The sequence below is a fragment of the Metarhizium brunneum genome, chromosome 2 (genome assembly GCF_013426205.1).
Source record: "Metarhizium brunneum chromosome 2, complete sequence".
Classification (NCBI taxonomy): Eukaryota; Fungi; Ascomycota; class Sordariomycetes; order Hypocreales; family Clavicipitaceae; genus Metarhizium; species Metarhizium brunneum.
The window spans coordinates 1,775,200-1,791,858 of NC_089423.1; the positions used below are offsets into that span (position 1 = coordinate 1,775,200).

Consider the following 16,659-nt stretch of genomic DNA (forward strand, 5'->3'; position numbering starts at 1 on the left):
ATTCCTGCGAGACGGGATGATAGGGCATGGTTGTGACGGGAAAGGTTAGGTAGGGGAGGACATGGATGCGTGGACAGACTGGCTCGACAGATGGGCCAAATGATGTAAATGATACCCTGGATCATGATGGCGACGCTCTGAATACACTTGCAGCATGTGTCGCGGTGGCTCTCTAGCCATTGCACGACACACGTTTGGTTTAGGGGAATAAATAAATGTACATTTAGTATACACGACATGCACACGCTCGGCTGGAACTCCTCTAGTATACAGCACCCCCGTAATACACCTTTCGCACATCAACCATCTTCTTGCCCCTGCCTATAGCAATCTCCTCGGGATCAGCTTGGCTTGTGAGCGCCTCGTACGTCGCCTTGACCGAGTTCATGGGGTTCTTGGACCGCGGCATGCGGCCGTGTATATCGTGGATGCCCGCGGCGCGGCACATTTCAAAGAGGCGGTGGGGGACACGAAGCCCAAAGCCTACAATAAAAAAGTTTTAGTTCATACTCAACTCTCTTGGGCCAAGAGAACATGGGAGGGAGAGACATACCGGGTGGTCGGGAGAAAAGCTCGACAACCGTCCCGGACACCTTGGCCTTGACGTTGCCGAAAATGGTGCGGTTCTCGTAGCGCCGGATGGGCTTCATGTTGCGAATGGCAAGCAGCTGTGCCGTCTCGGCGGCCAGGCCCGCCTCGGTCGACTTGGCGATGCCGAGACCCAGGCGGCCGTTGCCGTTGCCCGCAATGGCCACGACGGAGGTGCTGCGTACTTTACCCAGACGGGTCTGGTTGGAAACCCATCGCGTGACGAGCACCTTGCGGTAGATGGACTGAATGTCTTTGAGCGTCATGCCCGTGAGCCGCTTGATCTCCTGGTAGTGACCGCCGTCATCCTGGCCCTCGTCCTCGGGATCCGCAGCCGACTTGTACAGACCCTCGACGCCGGGGACCTTGCCCAACTCAGCAGCTTCGGCAGAGTAGGCACGGTTGACTCCAGCGGGACCGTCGGCCAGCAACTCCAAGTTGCTGGGCTCGACTTCGCTCTCGTCCGTCATCGACGATAGCTTGTCCAACTCCTTTTTCCACTCTGCGTCCACTGCCTCGTCGAGCTTCATAGCCTGCGCTCTCGTCAACAGATCCGGCCCCGAAGCATTAGCGTCCGGCTCCTGCTTCCCATCCTCTTCGATGAGATACTTCTTGAGCAGTTCAGGATCATTTTCAAGATCCTTGAGCTCATCCTCGGTCAGGTCTATCAATTCCGTGCCGCTGCTCTCCTTTACCCTCCTCAGGGCGCGGACCATGGCTCTCGTGAGCTGATGACTGGTCTTTGTATCCGTCATTTGTGACATTTTCGAGCCGTACTGGTCTACCCATTCGTTGTGGCTCAGCCACTCCGGCTGCTTGGGAGTGACGTCGACCTTGGGCTTAACATCATATCTCGGATCGAGCACCGTAAAGTCCTCGATGTAGTTCGGTCGGTAAGGGTCGTCGCGCAGACGGCCCTGAATAATCACGTCATCTGTGTTGATGGCTTCCTCTCCGGCCCGAAGAGCCTCCAGCTGCTCGGGGGTGTACTTTTGCTTCAGGAGCTCCAGCTCCTCCTTGGTGTAGTCGGGGAACTTCTCCTGGCGATATTTCGACAGCACAGAGGGGTTCAGAAGCCCCATTTCCTCGGCCTTGACATTCCGGAACCGTGACCGCCGCTTGGAGCGCGGTGCCGAGCTGTGGAATTGCTGGCATTGCACGACTGATGTCGCGGTTGGGGAGCCAGCTCGGGATCGGGTCGAGGCGATACACCTGCCCAGGAGGCTGTGCACCGGGCGTGCCACGCTCATGCCCACGGTCTGTTTGTCCGATACCACCCGGTGTGCAGGCTGGTTAACTGCAGTGTTTGGAGTATGTATATCGTGGACAAGGCGTGTCGTGCTCACTTGAGCTTGAGATTTTTCTGGCCAAAGACAATCCTCAATTGCGCCACCCAATCGGGTTAGTCTCCGAACAGGGGGTAGAGCAAGAGATGCACGTGAGGGTCCACGTGTACCAGCCGGGGTCCATCATCTTGCTTGTGGGCATCTCGTACGAGAACTCACATGCTCAGGGACGAGAGCTGCAGTATGCTCGAATCGCCTGCGATGCCACGTCTTTGCCATGTACACAAAAAGGCAATATATAACTTACCTAGTAATTCACACGCAACTAGTGTCGCTCTTCACACTACGGCTCCTTGTGAAGCACACGTAGTTCCGTGGTGTATCCCATGAAACGGCCGTCTCAGGATAGCCTCCTGTGCTGGGGCCTCGTCGCCGGCCCACCAACATTTGTCAATAATCCCACCATGCCCAGACTTTACTTTCCCCCCCCCCAACCATCCCTCCTTTTGCATTTCATACCTTTGTGATATCGTGATCTGCCCGAGTTTTTGCCAATTACTTCTTGTTCTTATTCTTCTCCCTCTCCTTTTCGCGCCCTTTCCCCAACACTGCGTTGGTCCTTCTCACCGCCGCAAGTCTCCTCTGTGCCAGGCGCACTTACACTTGCGAACTATCCACGGCCAAAGGTTCGCGAAGCCTACGAAACAGCAACAAATCTACAACCCCGCGAATTGGACTCACCCGTCAGACGTTGAAATGGCAAACTTTGACTGGCTCCAGAAGGTCGGCGCCACCAAGGAGGCCGTCGCCGTCCTCAATGATCAGCCGTACCTCTTCGTTGACCTGCTTGTCGTTCTCGTCGGTCTTGGCCTGCAGTGCCTGTTAATTTGGTACATTCACTATGCGACTTTGAAGCCCGAGCAGAAGAAAAAGAAGAAGCCCGCCGGCGATAATGCCAGCGGCGGGGCGGGACGAAAATAAGCACACCATTTATATCGTCAGCAACTCGGATTTTCCCGCCGATTTTTCCAACTTGCTATTCCTTGTTTGGGCAACCAACTGCATATGGTTGACCTCCCCTGGTGGGCTAGGCGTTGATTTGTATCATATTTCATCTTGGGCGGATTTTCTAAACATTACTAATGTGTCGGCGTTGAAATACACCTCTTTCAGTCGCACCCACACTGCATTGCTGGCAAACCTATTACTCGCAGAGCGCTTCTCTGAATTAATATTGCGGTTTTATTATCATGGTTATCTTTTGGCATCGAAAGCTTAAGTGCAATTTTAGAACCACTTTGAAATATACACAATAGCCTTCGTATATCTCTTGTTTAATTCATTCATTCAGGCATCGCGGCCAACTTTGCATTTGTCATTCTATCGCGTCCGATCATACCAGGCACCTCGCTTAGCGTCGTGAAGTCGGTATGTTAGACGTCATCAGGTTCCAAAGGCTGCGTTCGATGCCATTCCGAACAAGGTCTTTCTGATAGGTATCCTCAGAGCTATTCTCCTCGCTCTGAATGTATGAGTCCAGTTTCAATCCTTCGACCTTTCTCCGGAGACTCGGCGATTCTGCGCCCTTCATTCGCTCCAGAGAAGTAGCAATTGTGAACAAGAAATCCTTCCTGGCCGATATATCCTGAAACTGCGGTCAGTTTGATTTCGCTTCCTCCTTGAAAAGACTTGCCTGTAAATAGGGTATATTAAAGACTGCTGGAGCCAACTGGGAGAGCGGTTTACCAGGGCTTCTATTGATGAATTTCATACTCTTGGGGCATCGTTTAATCCCGACCATTATATTTGCTAGGCAGGTCTCCAACATATCTCTAGTATAAGTAGAGTATATCATCTCGCTGGCGATTTTGTGCCGACTTCTCCTTCGTTTTAGCCGTCGGGAAGTTTCACTCTCCGCAATGTCTAGATTCATCCGTTTAATGAAGTCATCAACGGCTCTTTGGTCGTCCAAAGCTAGGCAGTCAAATTCGACATCGCCGCTCATTCTCAAGCCATCCGCCGTCTTCGAACCACGACGAGCTGCACCTCTTGTGGCTTTGGTCACCTTTGTTTTTTCCTTCGCGGGCTTTCCTTTCCCCATGGTCTTTAATAAGTCGATTGAATAAAATACAGACTGAAATCTTGCTACCATTGCGGCATCGGGTACCAAAGCGGATGAAAGGTCTGGATGCTGGATGGACAAGCGTATCCGACTCGGATCTCTGCTCGAGCTGTCAACAGTAACAAGTCGGAGTCCCAAGTAATCAAGAACCTACTCCGATTAGTAAGTAATTGCGTGCATTGTCATCGGAGACTGGGCCCATTCAAACCTCAAATCCAAGCAAAAGGTCTCGAATATGGTTCACCTGGTCTTTTTGTACCCCGAATCCGTCCACTGATATCTCGACGTTGAAATAGCACGAGCCCGTCCTCGCAATCCATAAATTCCCTGTACGAACCAGATCCTCGAGCTCAATGCTTGTTTGCACCCTTCTACAACAGCTGGGTATGTCAATTTTCAAACACCCGGTCACTGTGAGTTTGATGTTTTCTGTCATGTGGGCGATGCTAAAGTCTGGCAGAGAGATGGAACAAAGTGGCATTCTGCCAACAATGCAATGCCCAAAACAGGGGGTCTGTCAGGAAAGCCAGGCATAATTGAGCTTTGATGGTTCAGGTTCGTCAGCAGTTCAAGGGTTCGTAATTCCATTGCGTAGGGGAGGTTCTGACGAGCTGTCTCCTGCTTGGGACTTGCGAGGAAGGAGCGGCCCCAGCTCCCATTGTTCGGCAGATTTTCAGGCAGCCAGGCTGCAAACTCGACAATACCACAAAATAGGCAGGATATCATGTATCGGGGCCTGAAATCATGTTGTCATCATGTCTCATATTGCTTAAGGAGTCTATCCAATGCTCAAACATTTAAAGCAACAAAAGAGGAATCAATGTCATCCCAGAATGGCCTACCTGAGGCCAGAAACAAAAGAGATATCCAAACCGCTAACTCTCGCTTCCTTTCCCTTGTCATCCTGAACTCCTCACGTGCAAGTTTACTTGGCAAACCATGGAAATTTCTTCTTACTCGGCTCTATTGGTCCAGAAGCGCTGCTCTCCAGTTGCAGACTTCGTTGATAGATCTCCTTAAAGACACATATTAATACGGCGTACCACGGGCTCGAAAACATCATCTATAAAGCTTACCTCATCATCTGTGGGCATGCGACACCCCAGGATCAAATCTCGCGCCGTCTCATGCTTGGCCAAAGTGGGGTATGCTGTTCCCTGACTCTTCATGATCGGCAGCAACACCTCTCCCAACACCTCAAATTTCTTCCAATTAATGCGGTCATCATTTGGTCCAACAAAAGTCTTACTGCCTTCTTCAGCTGACACAAGATCACGCCGATGCAGTGGAATGAACGGTATTCGTGGCAGCGGGGAGTTTTCCCACGCCAACCTATAAGCAAAATGGCTCTTCTGCGTTCCCATGAGAATGACCAACCGTGCAAACCGTTTCTGTACATCCGCTGGCACAAGAGCACGAGTTTGTGCCAAGCGATGAATTGCAGTTCCATTGATTCCGGCCAACACGGCGGCTAGGCCGTTGTAGTTGTTGAGCCGCCGCAGTCCCAGCGCAATGTTCATGAACTTTTCCAGCATTTGTGCCCGATGCTTTGCTTTGTCTCGCAGTAAAATCATATTTGCCACCCATTTGGCGATGTGGTTGAAGTGATTAATCATTCTGTTCACATTCTGCAAGCTCTTGCACTTGTCCTTCTGTGCTGCTGACAAGCTGACATGCCGGACAAAATCACGGATTCGTATCGAAGAGAACATTATCCAATCAATACGAGTAAGTTCGTCGGCGAAGTCGTCATCAGAGATGTCCATAAATATGTGATATCGAAATTTATTCATTGGGAGGTGATCTGACGGCTCCAATAATGTGGCTTCTCTTTCATATTCCTCGTATGAATTGAACTGAACTTGGATGCCCGTCCTGCTACCTCTGTCTGTGGAAGGGTTCTCTGAGCCTCCCAAACTATCGGATTCGCCGTTAAATTGTAACGCGTGGATTCCCGCAGATAGTTCGTCCATGTCCTTGGACAGAATTTTGCTCGCAATCTCGTCACTGGAATTGTCCGAATTTGCCCAACCCGTGTCATCATCCTCAATAACGTTAAAATAAAGATTACGTCGCATTTGTTGTGCAGCAATTGCAAATATTGGCTCTGTCGATAAGTGCTTGATAAAATCTTCGAGATTGCGCCGCGTTGTGGGACGAGCAAAATCCCCAGGATACAGTGACACCCATTTCGCTACAACCTCTATAATTCGTAGTTGAGTTGCTGTTCTAGTAAGATAATGCGCCGCTTTATCGTCTCGGGCCTTGTCTAACCGGACGAGGATTGCTGAGAAGAGCTCTCCTGGTGCAGCAAACTTTCGATATAAACAGAGGAATATATCGGAAAAATTGTTGTCCACTCTTGAAAGTCGGGGGGCCAGTAATCGGTCTACCAATTCGTCAAACGTGACGCCTGTAAGCTTCGGTTGCTTTTCGATAATGACATCGTCGTTACGCTGAAGTATAGGAATATCATCTGAGTATCTGCGAGATTCGGAATCGGATTCGTCGATATCGAGAAAAGAGTCGGATCCAGATTTGTCAGTACGAAATCCTATGAAGGCGTTAGTTTGCCCTTGTTTTAGAGACTCACTCATAGCAGGAAAACTGCCGAATCAAAGGTCAGCTTACCTGGTCGGGGACTTCTTGATGCTTGCGTACGGTAGTTTTCGCCGGATTGCTGGTTGGGAAACGTTCGGAGGATGGAGAAGTCTGAGCTCGCTCTACTGTGCTTGCTGTGCTCACTCAGAGGGCGGCCAGCTGATGGATCGGGTGCTTCCAGGTTGGCTGCGGACTGCGCCCGTCTCCTCAAAACCGTTTCATTATTCTCGTCTGAGGGCCAGTGGTGAGCGCAAGCGTATTTTTAAACGGCCGCAAGATACAAGGAACCCACCTCGTCTGTGCGTGACAGCTGCTCGAATCACAGCCTGTAGACATGCCTGAGAAATGTCGGGTCTATCAATCGAAATTTTGTATTGGCCAACACATGACTTGAATAGGTGATAATTTGCCAACTCGTCTGCATTTACCTCCCAGTCGTCCTCTGGGCTATCACATTTACATGCTCCAAGCATAGCGGGCAGGCCCGAGTTGGTAAGAGCGGCTAAGATCACATTACACCATTAGCCCCCCCATACTGTTTTTAAAAACCTATATCACAAGTCATCTTGAGCGAAGCACGGATGTCGCTTACCGACAGTTTGTGGCAGCTGGCGAATGGACTCTTCCGTCGTAACATCGTACAGGATAAGCGCTGCATCCATTCGCGGAACGATCTGGCCGTTTATTTGTTTTGGCCATTGCATTGGCTGGGATGGGTTAAGCTCGAAATGTTCGAGATCCAGCTCGACCAGTGTGACCATGTGGGCAATGGAATCGACTACCTGGCGTGCGCTGGAGGTGTTTGTCACTGGCGGGCGAGACAGACGTAGTACGCGCTGGACAAAAGTTGACTTGCCTACAGCATCGGCGCCGATAATGGCAATGTTGTAACTCTCCATTGCGGAAATGGGGTGGTGTGGCTGCGGAGAAGAGCACAGGCATCAGCACATCATCTCCTTTGAGACACCGAAGGCATTCTCTTGACATCTCACACCCAAACTGCAACCACCCATCCATCCCTGCGTGCTCCGTGGTTGGAGCCGGGGGCTTCAAAGGGATCAGAGAGCTAAAGTGGGGCAACATTGAAGACAGGACGGAATCTATTCTTACCCAGTACTGTGAGGGCCCAATAGTCAAAGATTCTCGACGGGGAGGTGGCCAAGGCTGAGTCTTGTTGTTGTCATCGCTATCGTTGTGTGGCTCGGCCGGGGTGCCCTCGTCGAACGCCTCACGCTCAGCGTGGGCGGTGTTGGCGGGATCGAAGCGCTGAAAGAAAGGGTCGTCGACGATGGAGACGAAGGAGTCGCGGTCACCCGCACCAGCAGTCTCGACGGGGGAGAGAGCACTTGCTGAGCTCGAGATGGCGGTCAGGCCGGTCGAGTTGGAACTTCGAGAGAAGACACTGCTGCTGGCGATTGTCTGGGTCGAGTCTCGCGTAACGGTTTTGGATTGTCGTCGCTTGCTGCTGCGGCTGGTGTTGGTCGTCGTCGGCGTCGTCGTGGACGGGGTCGACCGGGTCGGAGCCGTAGCGTCAGAGGAGCGTTTGGGCAAGGACGCGGGGCTATCGTCAGATGTCCTACGATTCTTCCGACTACTAAAAGTGTTAGAGCTTTTTGAAGTCATCGTATGCAAATGTCGGCTGTCGGTCGCGGCCTATCGGCGCGATGGCGACGAGGTCGGGGACATGAGGTTGGCAAGCAGCCGCAATGTTGCGAGGCACTGTCGGAAACGATGTGTCTGAAGCTCCCAAGTTTCACAGATACAGGTATCCAGCTCGGGAGTACGGAGCAGATGCGTGTGCCAACTGAGGAGTTATTGGACAAGTTGCCGTCCGTGACCATCCGTCGCCCGTTGGGGGAAGACCTCAATAGTCGATGACAGCCACGAACACACTAAGGGCCGGCCTGGACGAGAGCCACTCACTAATATCCACACCCCTTGGAAGGAGATTCGGCGGTTACGTTGTACTCTGTACGCTGTACGCTGTACGCTGCTCACTGATAATGATTCAAATGGAAAACCTGCGAAATTTCTGGTGATGCAGGGAATGATTGATTGGTGGACGGACTGCAAGGTGCAAAGGCACGGGTGCGTAACAAGTACCCCGTACCTTGATAGGCGAAGCACACGCACAGCGTCAGCGTCAGCTCTGGACAGCTTGGAGCTAGATAAAGCTGGCTGCTGCGTTCGAGGCACAAGATGCTAACGCCGCAGCACTCCTCCGTAATCCGTGATAACCAAACGGATTGAGCCGATGGGACTGGATGATGCAGCGGGGCATGGCATGCTCCGTCAGATGCCAGATACGGGTTCTGCTTTTGCCAAAGTTGTCAACATGAGAAGGTAGGTTGAAGTCTCCAGAGCTTGATTGTTTGTTGGATGAGAGTGGCAATGGGGCCCGGATAGGGTCAATGGGCGATTGAGTGCTCTAAAAATGTCCTTTCGCTAGCGACGGTGCGTGCCGTTCCCAAAGAGCCACAGGACCGCGCGTACGAATGGGGCTTTCGGGGCTTCCGGCTCGGTCTCAATCGTCGTCTCCTCGCCTGGTGGGCTGGCTGGCAGGATAATGATGATGCAGTATGTTGGCTGGGCGGGCAGCTGAGAAGAGGTGTGCGGTTGAAGAAGGGAGGAAAGCATCTGGCCCGGGCATAGAGTTAGTAGGCAGGCAATGTTGCTGCATCGCCTCATGCAGGGAAATTATCAAGTGTCAGAATGCGGAAGATCAAGTGCACGTCGCAACTGCCCCAGCAATGGCGCGGCAGTTGCAGTCGTGGCAGACCAACGTTGAACACAAAGGCTTTTTCAACTAGACAAGCATTCAACCCCCCCAACCAGCATCAACCGCCATACGGCGTGCTCAATGGCCAGTCTTCAATGGCCAATGGTCAACCGTGCGGCTCAATTTTCGAGAATTGCCTGCATGTGCATGGGCGTGGTGGCCAGAAGCCTTACGCAGGCCTCCTGGCTCGAGGCAACGAGAACAGCAAGGCTGCGAGAGACTGGGAGATGCCCGCATCACTACCGTTGCTAACCATCAATAAAACGTGTTACGGACCCGTCGAGACGACTCTCGGCGAAAAATAGTGAGTGAAGTTCTTCCCCGTGCGCATTTTCATCACTTTCGTTGTGGTTTTATGACCATGCTGAGAAAAGGGCAGATTGCTATTGGCGGGCCCCTCGATGTTGGTTCTCAGCAACCTCGGATCGTCCAAGTGATGAGTCTCAACGAAAGAATACAATGCTGTAGGCGTAATAAAACACACAGCGGAGCACGGCGCCCGAGTTCGAGGCCCTCTGACCTGGCTGTCAACGCTTTATTTGTATATCTCCGAGTTGATGCCGAATTTCGCAGTCTGAGCATAAGCACGGATGAGGCAGAAGGTGTATGGAGTTCTTTGTTAAAAATTCCTGTTGCCTTCCCCGCCAGCTATAAAAAGATCTTCTACAGAGCCCTTGGGCAGTTTGTGCCCGAGTTCATGCATGAACGAATAGACGTCCGCTCATATGAGCGTGTGGGACTGGCAATTCAATTGCCATCGTTTGGAAGTTCCAAGACTGTTGGCTACACAGGATTCCGCTCATCAGAGCATACAAACCAACAAAAAGGGCTGTTATTGATAGCAGTCGTCTTGGCTGGCGCCATTTTCCACCATGGATTTCGTCTAGAGAAGTCTCTCAAACTTCACCATCCGGCTGTCTTTGGCGAGATGAAGAACCATTTCCACCCAGCTCGAGCCTAATAAAAAGTCGGTCTGTGGTGTCATTTCACGTCATGATCCGCATCGATATGGAACATCCCCACGTCTTGGCCTTCCCGCCAAACTTAACAACCTGACAGCACATGAGCCAACAGCGTCCTTCCATGTCCTCTTGTTAGCTCAGGGTCAGGCCACATGCTGTAATTCTCCCAATTGACCGAGGACCATCTTGCCTCCTGGTGGAGCTATGGTCTCCAACAATACACAGTCTCTCATAGCCAAGTTTATACTGCAGCATCCTCTATGATGGACCTGTCTCGCAGCATCTCGTATATGCGGCTGCCGAGTCTCAACTTGTAATTACCACCACGGCTGTACCTGGTTGTGGCACTCTATACTAAAATGCGCCACAGTATATTAGTGTTCACTTCTTAGTGGGCAAATATATTCTGCCGCAGACTATAATTATCCATAAACCTGGTAAACAGGTGTAGTGGCCCTATACGAGCCCTGCTTCTACGGCCCTCCTATTTTTCCATTCTTGAGTTCTGAAACTTTACTAATACATGTATAGGTGATTGTGTCCAATGCCGCGCGCCTCTTCACATAACAAGCCCGGGAAGACTTTATCAAATCGGCAAATTGAGGAGACCGCAACCCCCAAAGACCGTGATATTCCAAGCGTTGACATTCTTACCAAAACCGGTAACACGAGACCAGTGTAAGAAATACGCGTGCTACAAAAAGAAAAACTAACGCTCGTCTTCGGATTCGAAGTTAGGCCTTGATTCATACCGTTCATGCGCAACATTATTCACAGTTACCCTATAGTCACGACAAGCCAGCCCATCTACCAATTGGGCCGATAGAGAGCCATCCAAGCCTAGAGACTGCAGATATATGTGAGGGAGAACTGGCAAGAAACCTCTTCAAGCCATCGATTGCCCATGTTTGCTGAATATTCTGTTATCGTTAGTCAAGAAAGATAGCCATTCACACCGTGAACATAGCTGCGCCCCGTAAGACTTCGGTGTAAGCCAACTTCTACACCCAGCAACAAATGCAGTCTTTCAAAGTGTGCTGGACCAAGGTCCGGCCCAGGAGTTATGAAATCAATCAACAATCACTTATAAAGGCATTTATCAAGTCGGAAACCCTGAGCCATCGACGCTGCTGCATGCAATATATACTTATGCAGGATCCACAGGCTCAACGGCCGAGTAATTCAGGTGCAACTATCTGCCCCTAGCCCCAAAATCTTTGAACCAAATATAACAAGATATCGAAAATGAATGCACACACATTGCATCTAGGACGCACATCCTATGCCCATATTCACACGAATGGAGCAGAGTGAGATGACTGGAATCATGTATTGGTAGTCCCATTAGCATTGCCATGCCAAAAGAACAGCTTTATGCTGCTACACGTCAGATTTACTCTTCGCTCATAGTCCCGTTGAACGGCTATATCTGATGGGGCGAAACCCTTACGCATCACCTTTTTCACAGACATGGACATCTGCTCTCCCAAGTTAGATATCGCATTTCTGCTATATTCCTACGTCTAGGCATGACAAGCTCTGCATGACTCTCGGAGTTGAATTTGTCACCCGTTTACAATTGGCAATTATATATATAACCTCCTGGTACCATTAGGAAGTACGTGGCGGGCTACAAATACATTGGAATACTTGCCTTCAGCGATCGGGAGAGTGTTTAGAGCTCGTTGCATTATGCGATACTTGGGGATCTCGGCGAGGCCAAACAGCATTTCCCCTCCAAGAGGATGCAGTTCTTTTAGTGATGTTTGAAACTCATCTGTCTTTCAGATCGTCCTTGCTTTTGCATCCATGAGCCAATAGAAGATCTACACGAACCCCACGAGAATATGTCGCTTGCGCAGCGGCCGACCCCTCTAATAAGACTCCGTACCAATGTCTGTGCAAAGAATGGACGCAATACAGCTAGCTGTATATGCCGCTCACCAAGACAAGGACAAAAAGCGAAGGAACATTGCTACTAGTATTCTTCATACTCATGCCGTCTATGAAACACGTCTGAGTCTTTGCTCGGTTGTCGGCGCTCCCCAGGGGTTCTGAGAAGCAACGAGTAAAGAGTAATCATACTCAGTACGGCCAGAAGCTTTGCTCTCTGCACCGAGCGGAAGGTTTCCTAATTCTGTCCCCCAAGGTTAATCGACGTTGTCCATAGGCGACACCGTCATCGCCTGCAGTTCTGAGATTCTCAACGTTTGATTTCGAACCCGCCGTCTTGGTTGAGTCAGGTAAACCATGCAGCGCAAGAGGGTAGATCCTTTTACACCCACCGTTGTCACCGTAATCTACATACACCTGGGACTGGGTCCAATGTACTTAGATGTATGTAGATACATTAATTGAGCCACACCAAAACACTAACTGACCAACAAAAACATGGGGACGGTAGATGTGCCGAGGATGAAGTCTTCTTGTTTTCTTGCGGAGCGTGGTTCGTTCAGGCTCACTGCAACCTGACGTGTGGTTTTTGTTTTGAAGAGATGGTGCACACGTACGATGCCGCCGATCACCATCGGCACCTGCTGTTTTGCGATCAGTTTAAACCAGTTTGCTCTGACCAAAGAAAATGATGCTGGTACCCTTCTTTGTCTCCTCTTCTGTAGCAGTGCAGGCTGCGGCAAAGCACCCCCTTCTTGGTGGCTGCATCCATCCAATGTGTGTGTGGCAGAAGTACGACCAGACAGGCCCTGTTGTTTTTCACGCTTAAGTGACCAGACCAGTTGACCTTATTCGACTCGCGATGCAGCGGGTTGCAGAACCGACCAGCCCTAGACCGGGGAGGTAGCTAGTCGACAAGGTCTAGGGTCCGCACCACATGCAGCGACTGGAGAACGGCTGGGACGACCACATGTTGCCGAACCAGTGGGCACTTCTCCGTTTCCCGTGCGTACCAATGGCTCCTGACCACTGCCTAGGTAGTTTAGTGGCTTGGATGAAGGTTCCAGATGTCCTCTTGCTACCGCCTCGAAACAAGCCGTTTCCTGGGCACTGGCCTTCAAGACATGGCCTGAGCAAACACATTCTTAGTGCCAAAGCAACTTTGGCCCGCAGTGGCTGCGTTGCTTATTACCCGCCCCTCTTGGGTTTATTTGTCGAGGACGTCTTGGTGGAGAGAGGAAGAGTGCGAAGGGAGGCAAGGGTTAAGAAGTAGCCAAACGACGTCCCGCTCGACGTTACGCCCTGCATACAGACAGGATTGGCATGGTCGCCTGATCGCGTGCCATCAGTCCACGCCCACCTGGAACATGGAGTAACAGACCATTCGCAATGGCCATCTCTAGTTCGGAGTAGACCTCATGCCTGAGACCATGCCATTCTTGGCAGCCATCGGCCCCAGTCTGTGTTTTCAGTCGACTCAACTGGATCGTGTCGGCCCTGGAGGCGTCCTTGGTGTCCTTCGCCCGCGAGTGGTGCTAATAAGGGCCATGGATTTTACATTGCAACCTTGGGCCTTTAATACCTTGTACCTCCCGGCTCGGCAGAAAGGATGCACAGTTCTCAGATGGAACATGTCGACAGCGGTCTGGAACTGAACTTTACGACCTGTTTGTTTCCCTGCAGTTCTGCGTTATTTGTACCAGCCTTGAGTCTATAGCAATATCACCAAGACAGTGCGTAGCTCGAGGTGGCATTTAACTTCAGGTAAACCGTAACCTGCAGGGCGGCGACCTCAAGGATCCGGCATCGCAATACCACTCAAAAGGGAAAGACTGAGAGAGTAGTGTTCCTTTCTCGCGTCGATATATATCGCTTTAGGAAGAGACGCCTCTAATACTTGACAATATTCGCAGTGTACGCGACTGATTTGCAAACACGGATTTCGAAGTTTTGACATTTATCTTCTATATCGAACTCTGATTGTTTTCGTCTTCGGTTATGTTCGACCTTCATCCAGGCGTCCAACCCCGGCAACTGCACGGGCTAAACACCAATATGCTGGTCACTATGGTTTACCCAACCGATCACAGGATAGCTGCGAGGTCGAAATATAATGGAATTAAAAGATATTCGAAAACAAGGCCAAGGCTAATTCAGTCTCAACCTGTCGACGCCCAAGAGTTGACGAGAAGACTATTTGTTGTGCTTGCAGAGCAAAAGGCACACTCGGAAAGAAAGCGCCGAACCCGGACTGAGGCTGAACAACTGGCTGCATCTTCGCCTTCTTCCAAGCAGCATAAGAGCAAGGACATTACACCACCAGCAGGTAAACATGGCGACAAATTGGACTCCTCAGCAACATCAAAGCCTGAGACAAAGTCAGCACAACAAGTTGAATGGCCACCGAACGACAAGTTATACCGGCCAAGTTCAAAAAAGTCGGACAGCTCAAGCAAAAAAAGTGGTGGAGAGGAACAAAAGCATTCGCCTAGTTACCATCATGTCCCTCAGGTTGCAGCCTCTCAATTTACCTTGACCACTACGGTTGAACCACGCGCCGAGAAGGGTCCGGTACATACGTTATCCAAAGTCGCCATGAAATTCCATCTCGATGGCCCGAATGGTAGTCGAGAAATAAGAACAAAAAGCTCTACAGCCCCGCCCTGCGAACAAGCTAAGGCGCTGATGAGAGCACAGAGCATGCGGGAGCGACAGTATGAGCGAAATCAAGTCTTTCAACCCTTACCGCCGACTTTCGAAATGGATGCGGTTTCCCATAATTTATTCAATCGCAACTCATTTCATACTGATTCGAGATCAAGAGAATACCAAGATCAAGTGAAGAATTCCAGAAGAAGGAGCACCGGCAGCCTCTTAGGGCGGAATGACGCTCCCCCCATAGATATTTTCGAGTTGGCTGGTGCAGTGTTGTCACCCACTAAGCCTGTCACTACTGGGGCTCCAAGTGAACACAGAGTCGATTGGACCCAAAGCGACGAGGTGAAGGCTATGAAGGCCATTAACATTCCGCAACAGTCACAACCTAAGTTGCGAAGACTAGAATCCAGGTGGATTCTACGGTGTCGTTTGGGAGGCTTCGGACGACAGCCCAAAGATAATAAACTGGTATCCCCTACAGATGAAAAGTCGCCTCAAAATCTGTCATCGAAGTCTCCTATTAGCGTTTTCTTTTCTCGATTTAAACGCTAGTCCTGCTGTTGATATGAAATACTGGGGAGGAGAGAAGCTACGTACCGTTTTGTACGATGGTGATGTGATATGATATGATATGATATGATATCAACCAGCGCTTCCATGTCCGGAATAGCACTGGCTTGGGACGAGACCACGACAAATATAATGCATACTCAAATTTTCATCATTTTCTTTTGGGTCGTGTAGTTGTCATGCATGACAACTAACGTCTCACCGTCTTTCTTGTGCCATCAATTGTTCAATCAACTTAGTGTCTTCCTGGGACACCTGCTGCTGTAGCATTGCTGTAACCTCGTCTTTGTCATCTCGTTTATTGATAAGATGCAAAATCAACTCGGTGTACTCTCGAATACCTTCGCCTGCTTCGCCATCCGCCATCCGAGCTCTTCGTAGGGCCTCCTTCCCATTCTTGATGCCAACGTCATGGTTCCAATTACTTTTCTTTGGCACACCTTGCATAAGTGAGGCTGGTATTCTTTTATCGGGAGCTTCTTGCGGAGGTTGTGTGGCGGCATGGATGTCGAGTAATTGCTGTCTGAGGCCCGGGTACTTGCGAAATAACCGTTGCAGATGCTCTGATGTATCAAGTGCGCGAAAGGGATTGGCGGGGTCTGATAGAGTGACAGGAGAACTACTGATCAGCGGCTCTGGATTTTCAGGTTTTGCAATTAGCTGTGGCTCGGGATCTGGAGGATGGTTCTCTTTGTGGATTTTGTTGCAGGCAACAGAGCAGCTGAGATGAGATTAGAAGTGTATTCCGTGACAAGTATTCAGCTGGAGAAGTGAAGGCTCTTACTACGGCAAGTAGCATCGAGGGCATTTATATTTTGATGCCGCCTTTTCACAAACTCCGCAGATAGTGACGCCTTTTGCGGCTTGTTGAGCAGTTGGCTGCGCATGCAGCTGGGAGCTCTCGTTGGTGCTAGCTTCGGAAGCTGCGTGCGGGTCCTGCGTTCTGTCCTCTGTCGGTTCGGTACGTGCCTCAGTGGCCACAGATTGTACTTGCTCCATCTTAGGCTGTGAATGACCCGGATCTGTGAGGTCAAAGAGTTGATGCAGCTTGAATCTGACGATGGATCCTTGAAGCAATTATGGCGGCATTTCAAAAACGGGGCGGTTATCGGCCAAACGAATTGCCTTATCGGTTTGCGAGAAGGAAAAAATCAAGAGGAGGTGGGACCAATGACTGCCCAGTGCTTGAAGCTGCTCATC

At 50.5% G+C, this 16,659-nt stretch overlaps 4 protein-coding genes across 4 annotated transcripts; 1 reads left to right on the forward strand and 3 right to left on the reverse strand.

The window, feature by feature from the left end:
* Nucleotides 1-262: 262 nt before the first annotated feature.
* MRPS5 (mitochondrial 37S ribosomal protein uS5m) lies at nt 263-1,838 on the reverse strand (the record flags this gene model as incomplete). Its single annotated transcript, XM_014691410.1, has 2 exons — nt 263-483; nt 554-1,838. 2 exons carry the CDS (start codon nt 1,836-1,838, stop codon nt 263-265), a joined length of 1,506 nt encoding a protein of 501 aa, XP_014546896.1.
* A 792-nt stretch (nt 1,839-2,630) lies between these two features.
* Nucleotides 2,631-2,855, forward strand: G6M90_00g035020 (uncharacterized protein; the record flags this gene model as incomplete). Its single annotated transcript, XM_014691411.1, has 1 exon — nt 2,631-2,855. One exon carries the CDS (start codon nt 2,631-2,633, stop codon nt 2,853-2,855), a length of 225 nt encoding a protein of 74 aa, XP_014546897.1.
* Nucleotides 2,856-3,285: 430 nt separating this feature from the next.
* On the reverse strand, nt 3,286-8,220 carry Rapgef5 (Rap guanine nucleotide exchange factor 5; the record flags this gene model as incomplete). Its single annotated transcript, XM_066130162.1, has 6 exons — nt 3,286-3,519; nt 5,073-6,550; nt 6,628-6,828; nt 6,890-7,099; nt 7,190-7,517; nt 7,708-8,220. 6 exons carry the CDS (start codon nt 8,218-8,220, stop codon nt 3,286-3,288), a joined length of 2,964 nt encoding a protein of 987 aa, XP_065986423.1.
* A 7,437-nt stretch (nt 8,221-15,657) lies between these two features.
* G6M90_00g035040 (uncharacterized protein) lies at nt 15,658-16,458 on the reverse strand (the record flags this gene model as incomplete). The annotated part of the gene is made up of 2 exons (XM_066130163.1): nt 15,658-16,180; nt 16,247-16,458. 2 exons carry the CDS (start codon nt 16,456-16,458, stop codon nt 15,658-15,660), a joined length of 735 nt encoding a protein of 244 aa, XP_065986201.1.
* Between the last annotated feature and the right edge of the window lie 201 nt (nt 16,459-16,659).